Below are 19,185 nucleotides of genomic sequence, written 5' to 3'. Positions count from 1 at the left end.
CTTCTGCCCCTGATCAGTAACAAATCATGAGGAGACAGACTATCAGACAGGATAACTCTTTATGTTGAGGTTATCTGGGATCACCTTCATTTAAACAGATTGGATGGACCAGAAGGTCAGTGCTGAGAATCTTCAGGCCAAAGTCCAAACCTCCAGGAAGACATAGATGTCCTATTTGGCCTTTCCCCAGAACACTGGCCTCAAAGGGGTACATAGACATGGCCTAATGGAACTCTCCCAGAAGGCCTTGCACCCCTGCCTCTGCCTTGTTTGGGGAGCAGGCTGTGCTTGCCTCTTTCCCTGGTTGGATGCCTACAGGCATATGTTGGCTTCCTTGTAGGACAGAAGAGAATAAAACATGACAGTGAGCAAGGAGAGCCCCAGTGACAGAGCTCAGCTTGCCAGTAAACGGCCAGGGGAGCTCTGAACTAAAAAGGACTATGGGGGAAGGTGTGTCCTATTTGATACTAAAATGTGCCATAAAGATTCAGTGATTCAAGCTGTGTATATAGGAACATGGATAAAGAAGCAGAATAGAAGCCCAGAACACCCAAATGCATACGTTTGAATTCAGTGTTTGATAGAAGTGACTTATTGGCCAGGTTGTTCTGGGCAGTGGAAATCTAATTTCTCAAAGTGCTAGGATAGAGTAAAGATGGACTTTAAAAACAGTATTGGGAGATCTGGAAAAAGATGAAAAGATGTAAGTTGGGTCCATCCCTCTCATCATACATCAGGAAAAACTCCAAAGGAATCCAATTTTTAAATGAAATAATAGGAATCATAAAATTACCAGAAAAAAATATGGATGAATTCCTTCATAACCTTTTGAATAAGAACCTCCCTCTGCGATTCAAAATTCAGAAGCTGTAAAAGGTTGTTAAATTAGATTACATTAAAGCAAACAAAAATCTTCTGTATGACCAACTAAATTAAAAAAATAAAGGCCGGGCGCAGTGGCTCACGCTTGTAATCCCATCTCTTTGGGAGGCGGAGGCGGGCGGATCACGAGGTCAGGAGATCGAGACTATCCTGGCTAACATGGTGAAACCCCGTCTCTACGAAAAATACAAAAAATTAGCTGGGTATGGTGGCGGGTGCCTGTAGTCCCAGCTACTCGGAAGGCTGAAGCAGGAGAATGGCGTGAACCCGGGGGATGGAGCTTGCAGTGAGCTGAGATCGCGCCACTGCACTCCAGCCTGGGAGACAAAGCAAGACTCCGTCTCAAAAAAAAAACAAAAAACAAAAAACAAAAACAACCACAAGTAGAGGCAGAAAATGAACAATAAAGCGAGAAAAAATAATTGCAACTCATAACACAAAAGGTGAATCTCCTTGATATCTATAGAATGCCTAGAAATCAAGGAGAGCAAGACCAGCAACCCACAGAACAGTGGGCCAACCGAGGACAGGAGGAGCCATTTCACAGAAAAAGGAATATGAATAGCCCTTTAACATAAGAGAAGATCCTCAACCTTACTCCTAAGAGGAAAAATACAAATTAAAACTATACTGAAACACAAGTCTCACCCCTCAGATTGGTGAACATTAAAAAATGTGACCACACACCTTGATGGAGACGCTGGTAGGAATGCAAAATGGTGCAACTCCAACGGAGAGGGATTTGGCAACAGCTATGAAAGTTACAAATGCATTTTCTCTTTACTCAGCATTTCCTGCATGGGAATGTACCCTGTGGCTGTATCTGCATACATATGAAATGAAATTAATACAAGGTCATTCATTGCAGGATTATCTGTAATTGTAAAATACTGGAAACATCCCAAGTGTCCATCTAGAGTCTAGATAGCTGAAATGGGACATATCCCTCAATGAAATACTTGTGCAGCTTGAGTAAAGAAACACTGTACTGATTTGAAAAGATTTCTAGAACGTACTGCTGAGTGACCAAAGTAAGGTGCAGAACGGTATCTAAAGTGTGATACCTTTTGTGGAAGGGTGGGGACATAAGTAAATAACTCCATATTGGCTTTCAGTTGCGTAAAGAAATGTTGGAAAGATACAGATGAGATGAATATAAGTGGTTACCCGTGGTGGGAGAGGGGGAGGAGGGAGTGGATATGGATGTCGTGGGATGGGGGTAAGATGTTCCAAATCTATTCTATTTTATATTCTTTTAATTTATGAACCATGCGAGTATTTACTTCCTTAAAATAATTTCTTTTCTTTTATTTCTTTATATTTTTAGAGACAAGGTCTGGCTCTGTTGCCTGGGCTGGAGCGCAGTGATCATAGCTCACTGCAGCCTTGAATGTCTGGACTCATGCGATCCTCCCACCTCAGCTTCTCAACTAGCTGGGATCCCAGGCATATGCCACTAGCCCCCTCCACTAGCTAGTTAATGTTTTTTTTTTTTCCATAGAGACAGGGCCTCATTGTGTTGCTCAGGTTGGTCTCAAACTCCTGGCTTCAAGTGATCCTCCTGTCTTGGGCTCCCAAAATGTTGGGATCATAGGCATGAACCTCTGTGCCTGGCCTGAAAAATAATTTTAAATAAAAAAAAGATCCCAGCTTGTTTCCTGCTTGCACTGTCCATGATATCTATTTCTCTGGATGCCGTTCACCTACCCCTGCAGCCCCTTCATGCCCCAGAGAACTCTGGGAGTAGCTCTCTCACCGTCTGACTGTGGGGCCAAAGGGTCCACGTGCCTCACCTGTCTTCTTGGCTGACCTGACTGCCTAGCTAGATGCTGACCTTCATGCCTTTAGCTGCACCTTCACCTACCTGGGCCCTAGTAGCCCTTCATTTCAGCTATTTAATAGGTCAGGGGGTCAGTTTCCTTCTGAGAGTAAAGGTGACCTGAGAGAGGAAAGGTGGCGCCCACAGAGAACTCCCCACATCGGCTGCTTCCTCTCTGGCAGAACTGACTCGGCAGATGGCAAAGTACTTGGAGTCACCGGGAACCAAGGTGCAGAGAATTCTGTGGAAGGAAGTTGGCTTGGAGCTTGGAAGCCGGGCAGCAAGGGCTGCTGGAACATGAAGGTGCCCGCTCATTTGGCAGGGGTGCCCAAAGCGAGAGGAAGTGGGGCTCCCTAGTTAGGAAGCTTTGTCAGACATCCCCCTCCTGCCCCAAGGCTTCTCAGAGGGCCTGGAGAGACTGATGCTTCCCCAGCAGCCAGTCCATCTGGGCTGGTGCTCACGCAGCTCTGGGAGCTAGGATATTTTAGATGTGTCAAAAGTGACGAATGTTGGAAAGTGCCACGGGCATCTCTGGGAGCTCACAGTTCACACTGGCAGCTAAGATGTGCCAAGCTTTTTGGAAGAAACCGAACTCTGGAGGAAACTGAGGAGTCTTTTGCTGTCCCAGATGTGGGTGGCAATGAGACGGGCTCTGCAAGGGGACAGAGCCCTGAAATCAATAAAGATGGGGCTGGGCCGCAGCAGTGCCTGAGGTCTTGGCAGAAAGAAGTGGCATTCTGAGAGGCCAGCAGGGGCAGGAAGGAGCAGGAGCATGTGGATTTAGAAGCAGGCAAGCAGGGGCCTGAGGCTGGAGTCAGCAGAGCTTGCAGCCGGCAGCACTGGGGGCTGTGGAGTTGGGCCTGTTCAGTTCCGCTTGCCAGGATGGAACCAGGGCAGCAGTCAGAGCCAGCCTGAGGCTGGAGGTGAGCCCAGGGGCCTTCGCCCACAGTGAGGCTGGAACAAGGCTCCAGTGTGTCTGGATTTGAAAACACCCCAGGGAATGTGTTACTAGAATTCGACATCTATCCCGAATATAATGCATCCTAAGGGGAGGGTGCCTTGGTGTTCTATTTGCAGCATGGCCTTGGTTTGTGTGTATTGTCACTGGTTCTCTGCCTCTGCAGGGAGATGGCTCATCCCATGCTACCCAGCCAGGAAGGTGGCTCATCCCAAGCTGGGGGTGGAGGAGGCTGAGGCAGTGGCTGGGATAGGAGGTGTAGGATCAGGCTTACGCGAGTCACAGGGAAGGAGGAGGGTCAAGGAGAAGGGATCCTCGCTATGGACCAGCGGGGTTCTGGGGTGGTGGGGGTACAGGACCAAGTTGGGCCAGCCCAGCCTGTCTTCTGCTTAATGATGAATGGGGCTGGGGTGTCAGGGATGGATGGAGAAGCTAGCACCAACTCTACCTGCCCCAGGTGTTTTTTGATGAAGACACAAACTCTCTTCTGATTATTGTTCTTCACAACCTCCCGCCTCCCTGCAAACTCCTGCAACCAGGAAGGAGAGAGAGAGAGAGAGACAGAGAGAGAGAGAGATGACCGAGAGTTCCTAGTCATCTTTGTCATCGTCCCCATCATGATTATGATCATCGTCATCCATGCCTGGACTTCTTACATAACCTGCTTAACTTGTTGAGGGCTGAACTTGTCTTTCCACCTCCTACCTCCAACCAGCTTTTCTAACTTCCTCATTCTGCTCACACATTCCTCTCTTCCAGGCGCTGGCTCACCCCAACTGAGTCATCTTCCACGCCCCCTTCCTCTTTCTTCCCCTCCTACTATCAGCAACTCACTGTAGCATGAACGCCTGCAACTGCTTCCTGGGAGGATCCGCTTCCAGTCCCCTCTGTTCACACGCTCTCCATCCCGCGACACTGCGGCTCCGACCATAGCTGCTCGCAGGCCCGGGGTGCCTCTGGGCCTTTGCTCCTGCAATTCCTTCTGCTTGGAACCTCTCTCCTCTTCCTACGCCTTAGCCCTTAACCTTGGAGGAATCAGAATGTGTGGACAGTTCTCCTGACAGCTGGTCAGGGGAGGGGCCCCTCTCTGTGCTCCCCTGTCTCCTGTTCAGACCTCGAGGGTGGGGCTGTTTACTTTCCCATTTCGTGACCAGGCTCGAAGGTGTACATGTCTTACGCATCTTCGTGGTCCCAGCACAAGGCCTGCACAGAGGTGGGTTATCTGTTGAATTGATTTAACAGATAATTCATTTTCTGCCCTTCCTAGGGAAGGATTTGTCACAGTGAGCCAATGCCAGAAGGAAGGGGAGAACAGAGGCAGGGACCTGCCCTGCTTCACTTCTTACACCCACAGTCCCCTTCCTATGGTCAGGAGCCACTGGCCACCAACACAGCACCTCCTGCCTCTGTCTGCCCTCTAGGAATGAGCTGATAGAAAGGCACCAACAGACAACAAGCAAGATCCGGATCTTCTTTGGAATCATGGATGGTCCTTGTTTCACCCTCATCCAGACCCCAAACCAGGGTCCTTGTCCCTCTTCCCTTCCTTTTCTAGAATTCCTCATTTATTTCGAGCCTTATAACTCAGTCTTTAAAAATTGCCTTTTCTGATCTCAGACTGTTTCTTGTGATATTAATAGGAGTTATGGGGAAAAAGGAGCTTTGTGGCCAAATAAATTTGGGAAATGTTGTATTAAGCAACATTAATCAGGCTTCCTGCTGGTCCGAGAAAAGAAGCTACTGTGAATTTAATCTCTACTAGGGGCAGATGATATGCAGTGGCTCTCAACCTCAGTTACTTTGAAGCAAGCCGCCCTCACCCTCCGTATTTCCTTTTTTGGCCAAGCATTTCTGGCACTGATGGTCCATAGGACACAACTGAAGAAATTCTGTCTGGGGCAGCTTTCCAATGGGCTTGTACACTGTCGAGCTGGGCTCACACTCACCTCTGTGTGCTGGGGTTTCAAAGTCTAGTCCTCACTGCTCTCATGGAGGCAAGGCTTTATGTGTAGGGGAGAGGGCTGAGCACTTTAAGAGCAGGAAAGGAGTTTCTAAATAGGCACATCTAATGGTTTAGACATTGTGCTCTAGGATCCCAAGGCCAAGGATCTTGTGGAACTACTTTGGGGGCTGCTATGGGAGATGGGAGAGGACACAGAGGATGAAAGGGTGGGTTCCTGACTGCCTGCCCACCTGGTTTCATCCCAAAGTTGATTTTAGGTTTTATCGTTTTCTGCTTGAAGAGTCTGTTTGTAGGAAGGTTTCCATAGCTGACACACATTCAGAGACCAAAAATCTAGACCAATCACTTCATTTAACAGATTAAAAACAAAAACAAAAAACAGCCCAAAACCTGAGGTGCCAAAAAGCTCAAACACACATCAATCAATCACATAACTAGATGCTGGATGTAGAGTCCGACTTTCTGGACGTGCCATCTAATGCTCTTTCCACACACTGTTGCATTTGTTTATTTCCTTCTGACTCAGCCAGTTTCAAAAGAGAAGAATAAAAGATAGCAAGGAGCAAATAGCAGCAAAGATAATGGGATAAATCCACCGAGAAATAGCGGGGGAAAGATAAAAGGAAATCCCACCTGCCCCCCATCCGATCTGTTTCGCTGCAGTTCTTCTTATGCTCCACCTTAAAATGTAAAGAAACGGATGCTAAGAGCAAGGGCTGCTGATGACAAGAATAACTCCAGAGACACAACACCCCACCCCAGTCTCCAGTGAAATGAACTGTTTAATCAAAACTGCGCTATTCTGTAAATACTCAGTCTATTGATGAAGAGCTCTGCAAACAGGGGCAGCTCCTAAGCAAGCCTCCAGAGAGAACCTGGAAGGAACTGAAGAAGACAGAGAAAAAGGGCAGATGTGCCTGTCTTGATGGTTGTGGTGGGAGGACTTACATATACACTCTGTGTTCAATGCATGGGAGGTGAGGCGGAGGGGGCAGCAGAGAAATTCAGAGTAGCTCTCTTAATCCTTCACTTTGCCTGGCTGGCTAGAAGTGTAGTTCTTTTTTTTTTTTTTTTTGAGACGGAGTCTCACTCTGTCTCCCAGGCTGCAGTACAGTGGCACAATCTGTACTCACTGCAAGCTCTGCCTCCCGGGTTCACACCATTCTCCTGCCTCAGCCTCCCGAGTAGCTGGGACTACAGGCACCTACCACCATGGCCGGCTAACTTTTTGGTATTTTTAGTAGAGACGGGGTTTCACTGTGTTAGTCAGGCTGGTCTCAATCTTCTGACCTAGTGATCTGCCCACCTCCGCCTCCCAAAGTGCTGGGATTACAGGTGTGAGCCACCGCACCCAGCTGAAGTATAGTTCTTTTAATTTTAATGGTGAAAATACTTATTGAGCACTTCCTGTATGCCCTGTGTAGTTTATTAACTTCCCACAAAATGCTCTAAGGTAACCAGAGTCATCGTCAGGGATGAAATTTAAACCCAGACAATTCGGTTCTAGAATCAACATTCCTTTGTTTTCTTTCTCTCTTTCTTCTTTCTTTCTCTCTCTCTCTCTCTTCTTTCTTTCTCTTTTCCTTTCTTTCTTTCTCTCCTTCCTTCCTTCCTTCCCTCCTTCCTTCCTTTCTCTTTCTTTCTTTACTTTCTCTCTCTTTCTTTCTTTTCTCTCTTTCTTTCTTTCTCCCTCCCTCCCTCTCTCTCTCTCTCTCTCTCTCTCTCTCTCTCTCTCTCTCTCTCTTTCTTTCTTTCTTTCTCTTTCTTTTCTTTCTTTCTTTCTTTTCCTTTCTTTCTAGGTGATGAATCCTGTGTATAGCTCTATGAGTGTTGTATCTATTATGTTTACAACCAGTGTAGCCACCACCAAGATCAAGGCAGAGACCATTTCTATTCTCTGAAACGTGTCTCCAGGCAACACCACAACCAGATGTAACTGTTCTGACTTCCATCACCGGAGATTAGTTTTGCCTGCTTTTGAACTTTGAGTCAGTAGATTCATACAATAGGTGCTCCTTTGGGCCTGGCGCTTCTCACCCAACACTAAATGAGGTTCATTCACATTGTTATATGTGCAGAACCTGCATCTTAACTCCTCTATTCTGCCTCTCAGCACATTAACTAATTCCATGTTACCTTCCAGAAATGTTTCCTTGGAAAGTGGGTTGTGTTTTGCGGGGTTGACTGAGCCTGAAGGAGTGGAGTGAGAACACAAAAGGTTAAGTTCAGAGGGTGGCCCAGAAGAGAACTTCTTAGATAACTCCCTGGTGCTGCACAATTCTGTCTCTCATGGCCAACTTTCGTGGTCCCAGACTCACTGGTATCAGCACAAGTTCCTCTTTCGATTTTGTTTCTCCTTTTACAGAACTAATGTAATCACTGCTGCTTTCTCAAACACGTGGACAGCATTCTCAGGCATCATTTAGGGCAGTGGATTTCAACTGAGGGTTGAGTTTGCTCTGCTGTTACCTCCCCCCACCTTGGGGCATTTGGCAACATGGCAACACCTGGAGATAGTTTTGGTTGTCAAAACAGGGGGCAAAGGGAGTTCTACTGGCATTAGTGGGTAGAAGCCAGTGATCCTGCCAAACACCCTTCAATGCACTGGACAGCCTCTCATAATAAAGAATTACCCAGCCCCAAATGTCAAGTGTGCTGCGATCAAGAAGCCCTGGTCTAGGGTCAGCACAGGAAGTTGGTGGCTGTTCCCTTTTCTGATACAGTAACAGAGGAGGCAGGGCGTAATGAAAAGAGCTCTTGACCAAGAGTCAGAAGATCTGGGTTCAGGGCCCCACTTTGCACCAACTAGCTGTCTGACCTTGTTCAGATCACTTAACCTCCACAAGGCTGATTTCCTCGTCTGTCACTTAGGAGCTGTGATTCCTGCCTTTCTTACTTACTTACAGGCTTGTTGTCAGAATCACAAGTGAGAATGTCAGTGGAATATCTTTGAAATGCTTACATGCTATTATTTTATTTGACTGTGACAGCAAATCAAGCTTATATGGGTGTTTTTGTGTCTAATGTCAATGCAAGAATAGTTTTGGCAGAGTTTCTGTTTCCCTGTGTTCAATTTCCAGGGTCATAGCCTCCTTCTCACATTTGTGTGGGAAAGGAGCTCATATACAAAGGGTGTTTCCTGGAACTGTGGGCAGGGCTTCAAACATCCCTGCAATTCTCTAAGCCTGCAGCTCTCCACACTGAAACTTGTGGTCTAGAAATTCTCTTTTAAATTCTTGTGAGACCTCTGAAGGGGTTCGCTCCAGAAAAGCAGGGCCTTTTTAGCACTGAAACTTGGATTTTATTTTGCCATTTAGAGGCTTAGGGCTGTCGCCCCTCCTGGGCGAAGATGTGCAGTGTTACGGCAGCGTCAGTCTGATAGAACATTGTTGAACTCAATATGCTGTGCCACATAGTGGAGAGAGGGGCACAATTCTCTATGAGAGGCAAGAGCCCTGGTGCTGTGCAAGCTGGCACCAAAGTAACATTGGGTATTTGTTAAAACCTTGGGGAACTTTGCCTTGTGAATACACAGGAGATTGAGGTGAGGCAGTCAACAGTTCTACTCAAATATAGTTGTTGAAGGGAGACTTAGTAAGCAATAGTGTGGGACATGGATATTTTGTCATCATATTGTAATCATTAACAACATAAACAGTGTTTGGAATCAAGGGGCAAATTTGCTTTAGACTAAAGACTGTTCTCGTCCCATCTAACAAAGTTTTAAAGCAGGTCTCAAAAGGATCGAGCTATTCGCAGGTAATTTAACTGCACCCCAAGACAAAACTAAAGAGCATTTAAAATATTGTAGGAATGCTCAACACCGATTAGGTAACATTCACAATGTCTGGTATTTAGTCAAAAATTACCAGGCATGCAAAGAAGCAGGAAAATACAACCCACAATGAAGAGAAAAATCAATCAATCGAAACTAACCTAGAATTGTTATAGATGGTAAAATTAGTCATCGAGAACATGAAAACAGTTCTTATGAGTATATTTCATTTATTCAAGATGGTAGAAGAAAATGTAAGCATGCTAAGAAGAAATATGGAAGCTCTAAGAAGTCTAAACTGAACTTCTAGAGATTGAAAAATCAATGTCTGAGATATGAAATACATTGGGTGGGATGAATAACAGATTACACACAGCAGAAGAAGAGATTAGTGGACTTGAAGTCACAACAGCAGAAACCAACCATATGAAACACAGAGAAAAAAGACTGAAAATAAATTAACAGAACATCAGGGAGCTGTCGGGCAATTTTAAGAGGCCTCGTATATGTGTAATTGAAGATTCCAAAGGAGATAAGAAAGGGGACAGAAAAGAACGCTTAAAGAAATAATAATGGCGGAAAAATGTCTAAATTTGATGAAAGCACTAAATACATACATCCAAGATGATCAATGATCTCGAAACACACACACACACACACACACACACACACACACAGGGAAACTATACCAAGGCACAGAATAATCAAATTGCTGAAAACCAGTGATTAAAAAAAAAAAAATCTTAAAAGAAGGCAGAGGTAAAAAGCCACACTGCATACACAGCAACAAAGGTAAGAATTCAACAGACATCTCCCCAGAAACAAGGCCTACCAGAAGACAATGGGACAGCACTTTTAAGGTTCAAGCAGAGATGTGCAGCAAATCCCATGGCCTTGGGCTCCTTGTAGGTTGGTAGATGTTGGGACAAAAATCTCATCCTCAAAGCCTAGCCAGGTGTCAGCAAGAAACACAGAGCACTGACACGTGGTGGTCACACGATGATCACAACCCCGTGTTCGTGCTTATGAGAGAATAGGAAGCGAGATGAAGTAATGGAAAATTTCACAGTGACACTAAGAAGAGATCTGAGTTCTAGAACACACTGAGTACATATTTTCCCTCGAAAGTGTCTTTCCTCTACTGTCTGTCTCCAGCTCTATGAGTGACATCCCCAAGCCGTGAACTTTAGGCACCCTTGACCCCTATATTTCTCCTACCCCATTGCCAGTCAGCTCATTGATTTTTCTCAAAAATGCCTCCATTTACTTTTTTTCCTCCAGATCTAATTCAGGCCCTCATTACGTCTCACAAACTCCTTATTTGACGCTGGGAAAGTTGTATTACCCCTGTGGTTCTGAGTTTGCCCCTTTATAGAATAAGGAGATTGGCTGATGATCTCCAAAGGCCCTTTTTGTTTCTTAAAGTATGGGTTTCGGTGATATATATAACTTATAACCTCCTCTCTGGATATAACCACATCAGAATCAAGCTTCATTAGTGTGATGCAAAAGAGGTCTTTACATATATAGATATCTGCTCTATGGTATGTAGTAGCTGCTCTATGGTATTTGCTGAGTAAAGAAATGAGAGTTTAAAGCAAAGCAAACAAACAAAACCCCCATTCCTGCTCCAAATAGCTATATTCTGGAGAACAGGATCCAGTTTGTGGTAGGCTGAATAACGACCACCTCCAAATTTGTCCACATTGTAACCCCCAGAACTTAGAATATGTTACCAAAAGGACTTTGCAGATGTGATTAAGGTAAGGATCTTGAGTTGGGGAGATTATCCTGGTTTCTTTGAATGGACCCAGTGTAATCCCAAGGGTTCTTATAAGAAAGAGGCAAGAGGGTTAGAATCAGAGAGAGAAATTGGAAGATGCTATGCTGCTGGCTTTAAAGATATAGGAAGCCAAGGAATATAGGTGGCCTCTAGAAGCTGAAAAAGGTGAGGAAATGGATTTTGTCCTCAGACTGTCCAGAAGAAACACAGTTCTGTTGACACCTTAATTTTAGGACGTTTGACTGCAGAACGGTAAGATAGTGTCAATTTAACTAATTAAATTTGTAGTAATTTGTTAACAGAAGCATAGGAAACCAATATATAGCCTTATTTCTGCATTAACTTTTTTTGAGATGGAGTGTCACTCTGTCATCCAGGCTGGAGTGCTGTGGCACGATCTTGGCTCACTGCAAACTCTGCCTCCTGGGTTCAAGCTGTTCCCCTGCCTCAGCCTCCCAAGTAGCTGGGATTACAAGTGTGCGCCACCATGCCTGGCTAATTTTTGTATTTTTAGTAGAGATGGGGTTTCACCGTGTTTGCCAGGCTGGGGTCTCTAACTCCTGACCTCAGGTGATCCTCCTGCCTTGGCCTCCCAAAGTGTTGGGATTACAGACATGAGCCACTGCATTCGGCCTGCATTAGCTTTTTATGCTTACTAGGAAAGATGTTTAACTTTTCTGAGTCTCTGGTCTACTTTCAATCAAATAGCATTAAAAATATCTTCTCTATGAGGTAAGGGTGTAATGAAATAGTGCATAATCCTAGTTGAAATAATATAAAATACTCCTTATAATAGCAATACAACTACTAGTACTACTACTACTACTTCTTCTACTACTACTGGTACTACTGGGACTGCTAACGCTTTGCAAATGCCTTATAGACATTGTTTGACTGTAATCGCTAAACAATCTTATGAAGTAGCGATTGCTATCCACCTTCCACAGATGCTAAACCAAGACTTAGAAAGGGAGAGAAGTGTGCTCAGCCACACAGCTAGAAAGTGGAGGAGCTGGAATCCCCATTACAAACAGGTGTTCTGGCTCCTTTAGTTATGCTGGCGATGATAAACTTGATGCCAACGGGGGCTTTTATGATGCTGCTTATTACTGTACCACTCTGTTGTCATTCTCTCCTCATGCCTTTCTCCTTTAACAACATCTGATTGCTTCACTCATCATATTCCAGCCTGTCACCAGCTCGTCACGGAAATGATTGAAATGCTACTAATTCTGCATTATGGCTTTCTGGCTGGGTGAAGTTGGCAAAGGCTGAGGAGATGTTTGTGTATCTAAGAGCAAATGGCCCCAAGGTTTGGCAACGGAAATGCCCCTCCCACCACACCCAAGAGAAATGTGCATGGTGAGGAGTTCTGGGGTTCTCAGTCTCTTGTGAGTAGAGCCAGGATGTAGACGCCAGCTGCTGTGGGGTTTCTCCAGAATTCTCAGCTGCACAATAGTGAACTGAGGGGGTTGCTGTGAGGCAGTGTGGCATGCAACATCTTATCCTTTTGTTTGAGGGAACTGCTAAAAGTTTAAGTAGTCAGCTCTCCAGTCCTCATCCTCCTTCTTTCATTTACCTGTTTCCTCTTCCTTTTTCCTCCCATCACGTTGGATGCTGAATGTTTCCCTGTGTTGTTCTGAGGTCTGTTTTTAGGGGACTGGCTTGGCTAACAGGAGTCAGGACCTAAAGGGCCGGCTCTGCATGAGCTCTGCTTTCTGCAGCCCAGAGCAATGGTTTGCTTTGAAGATTGTTGAGAATATTTGGATTAATAAGATTTGTTCTAATATTTCCCCTCATTTCTGATCATCAAAGTGCTTGGAAGGTTTGAGCTGGTGCAGAGTTTCTTCTAGTTTGTCCTGGGGAGCAAGTGTCTGGAACAGGGTTGATTTAAAAATGTTTTCTGACTGAAGCCTTGTTAATGGGGCAGGCTGCAAATTCACATCAAGGGAGTGTCATCTTTCAAAGCAGCTTCTTGGCAGAAGGGGATGTGGAATTTTAGAGAAATCTGAATCTGTTAAGCTTCCATTAAATGAACTCCTTGATTCCAGACTGTGCTGAGCGGAATCTAGGAACCGTGGGCCGTGAATAATTGACTTCTTCAGTGGCAGGATGCCTGAGAAAGGTCGAGCGTCCTTTGGGATGAAACATCCATCAGTTTGGAGGAGGATTTTGCTTTTCTGTATTCCTCTGTGTCTCCTTTTCTATGTAGTTTTACTTGTTTGTTTTTGTTTTTGTTTTTGTTGATGCTTTGTGTTTTGCCCAATATAACGGAGATGAAAGGCGGAGGTTTTGTACCGGGGTCTGGAGGATGTGGGTGGAACGACCGTCGTCATAGGGCATCATTTTATGGCTGTCAGCCTTCCTCACATTGACTATAAGTACCTTGAGGACAGGGGCAGGGTTTTACCTTTCATCCCCTTTCCCCGCCTCCTACCTCGTTCCAGTGCCGCTGTTGCTCAACCCGTATTTGGCAACTCATCCCAGGGTGCCTTCGTCTCCTGAAGCTCTGACCCAGTGACCAGGCCACTTTAAGATTGGGGGGCGGGTCTGAGACTCCGTCTGCCTTCCTAAAAGACTGCTGGATCTGGAGATGTCACCCTGTGGGCTGTGATTCCCGTGGCTTTTCCCAGTGGTCTCGCAGACCCAGCCGGCCCAAGCCATCCTTCTCACTTTCTCATATTGCTCCTGGTTCAAAGGTCCCATCCCCATGTTTCACATCTATTCCTGCCTCTGATTTGGGTGAACTTTCTCTCTTAAAAAGCAAAAAACAAACAAAAAGCGAAATAAAACATTGTAGAAAACTTAGAGATAAACGGCCAGGTGCAGTGGCTCATGCCTGTAATCCCAACACTTCGATAGGCCAAGGCGGGTGGATTACCTGGAGTCAGGAGTTCGAGACCAGCCTGGCAAACATGGTAATACCCATCTCTACTAAAAATACAAAAATTAGTCAGGTTTGGTGGCTCATGCCTGTAGTCCCAGCTACTGGGGAGGCTGAGGCAGGAGAATCGCTTGAACCTGGGAGACAGATGTTGCAGTGAGCTGAGATCATGCCATTGCACTCCAGCCTGGGGCAACAGATTGAGAATGCATCTCAAAAAAAAAAAAAAAAAAAAAAAAAAGAAAACTTAGAGAAAATCACCAAAATAATCAAAATTACCTGTATTCCCATAATCAGAGATAACTATTGTATTATGGTTATGATTTCCTTCTAGGTTTTAAAATGCAATGTGTGTCTCCATGTATATGTTTGAGTTTAATTTTGTGTGTGTGTGTGTGTATATAATTTAGAATCCTGATTTTATAACTCAATGTTTTGTCTTGAACACTTCCGCATGACATCAATAATTGGCAAGAGAGAATCCTAACGTACCAGAATTATAATATTTGACCAACACTCTACTGTTGTAACTTAAATTACAACCACTGTTTTTTCCAAATGTAAACCATACTGTGATGCAATCCTAGTCATAGACCTTTCTCTACCTCCCAGATTAATTCTCTTTGAATGAACTCCTGGAAATGGGATTACTAGATTAAGTGACATCAACTTTTAAAAGACTCTCAATACCTGTTGCCAATTGTCCGCGCCAATTTAGCTTTGCTCATGCAAACCAGCAGGGTGCCCTTGTCTTCTGGACACAGTGAGTCCTACTAGTCTTATGTAGAGCTCTCCCCTGAGAACTTGCCTGGGCCCTAATCCTTGGGATATGTTATTTATCATTCATGTTCCTGCAGCATCTGATGCCATCCCTGGAGAGCTCCAGGTATGGGTAAATGCAATGGCAAATGCAGTGGAATGAGTTATTGCCTGCATCTCCTTGAGTTTGGGACTTGCAGTTAGTAAGGATTCAATTACTCTCCTTTCACCACATTCCCTCCCCAGATCCCCTAGACTGAGAAGAATGGGGAAGAGGACTGAAGGATGCCTTTGAGTTGAATGAACAGCTGAGAAGTCTTAGCTGGAAACATGCCAGAATTACACAAGACTGTGGATAATCATTTAATTTGCATTTTGTACCATTTCATGTAGATAAGAAAAACAAAAGATGTAGAGTCAGAAGTCCTGGATTCTAGTTTTGGGTCTTCCAGGCATTAGCTGAGTGATGTTAGAGAAGTCTCTTAAGCTATTCGAGCCCCAGTCTCTTCATCTGTAAATATACACAATAATAACGACTTCCAGGTGTGGTTGTTGAGATGCTGAAATGAGATGTCACCACATGTCAGCATTTTGTATACTAAAGTATTTCCGGAAGGAAGTGCTGTTATCCTCACCAACTCCACGTGGAACAATGTGCATTAGTTAGCAATGTGTCACTCTTGCTGAGAGGTCCTTTCAGGACGTGTAATGGTCTTATGTTTTGCTTACTTGTTTATTATAGTATTTCATTGAATCTAATATACACAAATAGTATGATATACCATTGTTTAACATAGCACTAAAAAGGAAAAAAGCAAGTTACAAGTTAAAACCTGATGTCTTAGTGATAGTCTTGTGTGGATTGGTCACGGTGCCTCTTGTTGTTTGGAGATTTCTCTCCTATGCTTTAGGGTTTGGCAGTTTCTCCTACTGTTGGTTGCTTTGCTTGCAGCCTGATGGGCAATCCTTTTGCATGTGCACCAGTAAAGTACAGCTTCATATATTGCGGTTACGTTTCATAAAACACTTGTTTGTTACTTTGTAAGAAAACATAGGATGACGGTTACTCTAATGATGAATATCAAATTTATGCCTCACCTCTGTCTCTGTGCCTTTTTGTGTGCAAATAATGAGTTAATCTTGTCAAAAACCTTCTAAGTGGCAATTAAGCTCAAGCCATGCAGTACTACTCAACAATGCGTGCAAGTCAACTGAAGTGATGGCAGTAAGAGCCCTTTTTATCAGTGTCACAACCATGCCCTAGCCCACAGCATTTGTCAGATAAATTCCAAATTCAAAGATATTAGATAGAAACAACAGTGGACCTTACAACTGAAGAAATAAAGTATCTGTTTCCTATACCAGGGAATTGAGTCCTTGTCAGTCATGTCTTCCACCCTATGCCCAGCACCTAGCACAATGTTGGCATTCAGAAGGTACTCAACAAATATGTGTTGAGTAATGGAGAAAACAATACAATTCTGCACATGTACATTTTATTAACAGCGGAACTGGTTAAAGTCTTATGGAATAAAATAGTATATAAATATATTCTTCTTTTTCTAAACTGTTTTAACGATCCAACAGATCCAATGGTATAAAAACCTTTCTTATAAAATTTTTTTAAATTTTAAAATGTACAGTTAAATTATTATTGATCGTAGTCACCCTACTGTGGTATCAAATAGTTGGTGATACCAGTTATAAGAACTAAAATTTTGACTGGTAAATATAATAATAGATATCCATTGACAACATTCCTATCATATTATATAATTTTGTATAACACTTGTCTGTTTCCAAACGCAGACACGATATCGCTAGTAATAGGGATGGAAGTGATTCTTGGTCACCAAGCAGGGTAAATTTGGGAGTATAGGAAACAATTTCATCCTTGTAAATGATGTGGCAAAACATTGAGTATACAGAGGGTCCTGGCTTACTGGGGAGTTGGTAAGCCATAGTATGGCTATTATATGTTAAAAAGACTTAAAAAAAAAAAAAAAAAGATTGTGTATGGGAAGTGAATTTTGCAGGGAAAAATAGAAAAATATATTTATTTACTGAACACCTATTTGTTTAGCACATGGTCATTTAATCCTCACAGCAATCCTTGGAGTAGATAGCATTGCTTCATTTTGCAAATGGGGAACCTGAGACTGAGAGAGAGTAACCTGCCTGTAGCTAGTAGGTAGTTGCTCCAGGATTCCAATCTGAGTCTTCTTGATTCTACAGCGATTGCTTTTCCAACCATTCTATGCTGACTCAGAAAACCTGAGCGTTTCACAATATCTAATAAGAGTTAATGAACATTTAGGAAGACTGGGGCCGGCCCTGGAATTGAAATGGAGAAGGTGGCTCATCATCTGAGGAGGAGTCAAGTTGGTGAAATTGATGGATTCTGTTCTATCTAAACCATTCACAGTGGATTGATGTATTTCCCAGACAACACTGAAGAGAATGTGTGGATTTGGGTACAATAACAAGAGAGGATTCTGATGATATGTTCCCCATCATTCCCTGCATACATATCCTCTTCATATTTGCTTTATTTGGCTCAGTTTTGTTCCTTCATTCTTTTAGCAGTTGTTAAAAGAGCTACTGTATAAGGTTTGCTTTGATACAGGACAAATACATTGGGATGTTGTGAATGAGGGAGTTCTGTGTACAAGTGGTACTCAGCAGAGAGGCTGGGTGAGAAGCCTAGGACAGAAGAAAGGAGGATACAGAGAAGAATACTAAAAAAAAAAAAAAAAAAAAAAGAAAAGAAAAATAGTAGCAGGAATGAAGGGTTGAAAAACCCACAGCCCTTTCACCAAGGTCAGGTTGGTTGGTTCTTCCTGTCCAGGCTGGAGAGGGCAGAAGGATGTGAATGGGGAGGAAAAGGTGTCAAAAAAACTGGGACCAATGAAAACCTTGTTGGGAACTATGTCAGCCATAAGGCACTCTCCCTCAGCCCTCAGCACTGAGTTTGGGGATGAATACATTTTTGTTTCAGAGCAAAGTTGATAAATCCAAATGTTCCCATATTAACTAATTTGTTCAGTTCAATACTAATAAAGGGATGGGGGGTCGGCCTATAGGAGAGGAAAAGAGCTAGCTAGGAAAGGCATTTCGTGTTTTACCAAAGTATGTGAGTTAATGATCTCCCTACCTCCAAAGTGACCACAGTGAGTAAGACTCGCTGAATCCTGTGTTCAGGTTACTTGTCATAAGAGGAATTGGACTGGACTAATATTGCTTTGGGGATGATCAGCTTAATTTGATTATGGGGTGGCAGTTGTTGGGGCTCAGCAACTGTTACCCCAAAATATGGTGCTTTGACATGCTAAAATAAGAACAGCCTCAGGGTCTCTCTGATCTTAACCCCCAACCCCCACCCTTGGCCCCACCCCATCTCTCAATTCTTCATCTCTCCCAAAGCTCTGGATGAAGTTGTTCTCTTCATCCCTTATCTGGCTAAAGTCTGGACCTACCAAGGAAGAAAACAATTATCTCTAGTCTCCTTCCTGAGTTTTCATCAACTGAACCCATATCACAGGAAGAAAGACTCAAGTTTGCCAACACACCTGGACCGCATTTTGTCACAATCCATCATTTTCTATTTTGGTTCCCATTCAGTATTTACCAGTCATTGTCTGCTCTACAGTCCCAACAGACTTTGTCCATGGCCATTGTAAGTTCCCCAAGTCCAGTCATCTCCCCCTAAATATCATTTACCATCCCTCATATTGCCACATTTCCCCCAGCACCCCTTCCCCTATGAAGAAGGGTTAATGGGTAATTGTTCTCTATGGATCCTCCAGTGCTACACATGTTAAAATAAATTTGTATGCCTTTTTTTCTACTAATCTGTCTTCTCTGAGTCAATTTTCAGCGAACTTTCAGAGGGCAAAGGGGAAGCTTTCCCTTAGCCCGTACACAGTGCCTGGTGGAGTATGGATTTTAAAGTCGCTAGCCAGCTTCCCTTTCTGTATTCCAGAATTGTAGAAGCTGAACTTTGTCCTAGAGGCCACTCTCCCCTTATTATAAGAGGGACCACTTTAGTGAGCTCTTTTGGTTTTCCAAAGTAAGGCAAGTACTGATTTGTGTGTGGCCAGGGGAATCCTTGAATGATTTGAATCCTCAAAGAAATAATTCAATCATAGATATATCACAAGACCTTATGCAGATGACTGATCACATTCCAAGAACGGGAATTATCCTACTTGTATGTTTAATAATGAGCTAAATCAAGTCAGTTTGACTTATTTTCCTTCCTTCCTTCCTTCCTTCCTTCCTTCCTTCCTTCCTTCCTTCCTTCCTTCCTTCCTTCTCACCCTCCATTTTTTCCTCCTTCCTTCTTTCCTTCTTTTTTAAGAA

The 19,185-nt window shown here is 43.8% G+C and overlaps 1 protein-coding gene across 4 annotated transcripts in view; it reads right to left on the bottom strand.

Annotated features, from left to right (window-relative positions):
- LIPC (lipase C, hepatic type) overlaps positions 1–19,185 on the bottom strand; it is a 160,783-nt gene that overhangs the window by 43,556 nt on the left and 98,042 nt on the right. Inside the window, exon 1 of one of the 4 annotated variants that reach the window (XM_030931327.1) lies at positions 4,494–4,611. The exons of the other annotated variants lie outside the window; for them this stretch is intronic. Within the exon in view, the coding sequence (XP_030787187.1) occupies positions 4,494–4,590 (97 nt within the window). The 5' untranslated portion in view covers positions 4,591–4,611. Of the gene's footprint in view, positions 1–4,493; positions 4,612–19,185 lie in introns of those variants that run through there. 4 annotated transcript variants of the gene reach the window in all.

The sequence above is a fragment of the Rhinopithecus roxellana genome, chromosome 5, assembly GCF_007565055.1.
Source record: "Rhinopithecus roxellana isolate Shanxi Qingling chromosome 5, ASM756505v1, whole genome shotgun sequence".
Classification (NCBI taxonomy): Eukaryota; Metazoa; Chordata; class Mammalia; order Primates; family Cercopithecidae; genus Rhinopithecus; species Rhinopithecus roxellana.
The sequence above is the reverse complement of the archived record's forward strand: the minus strand, read 5'-3'. Positions and strand labels throughout refer to the sequence as shown.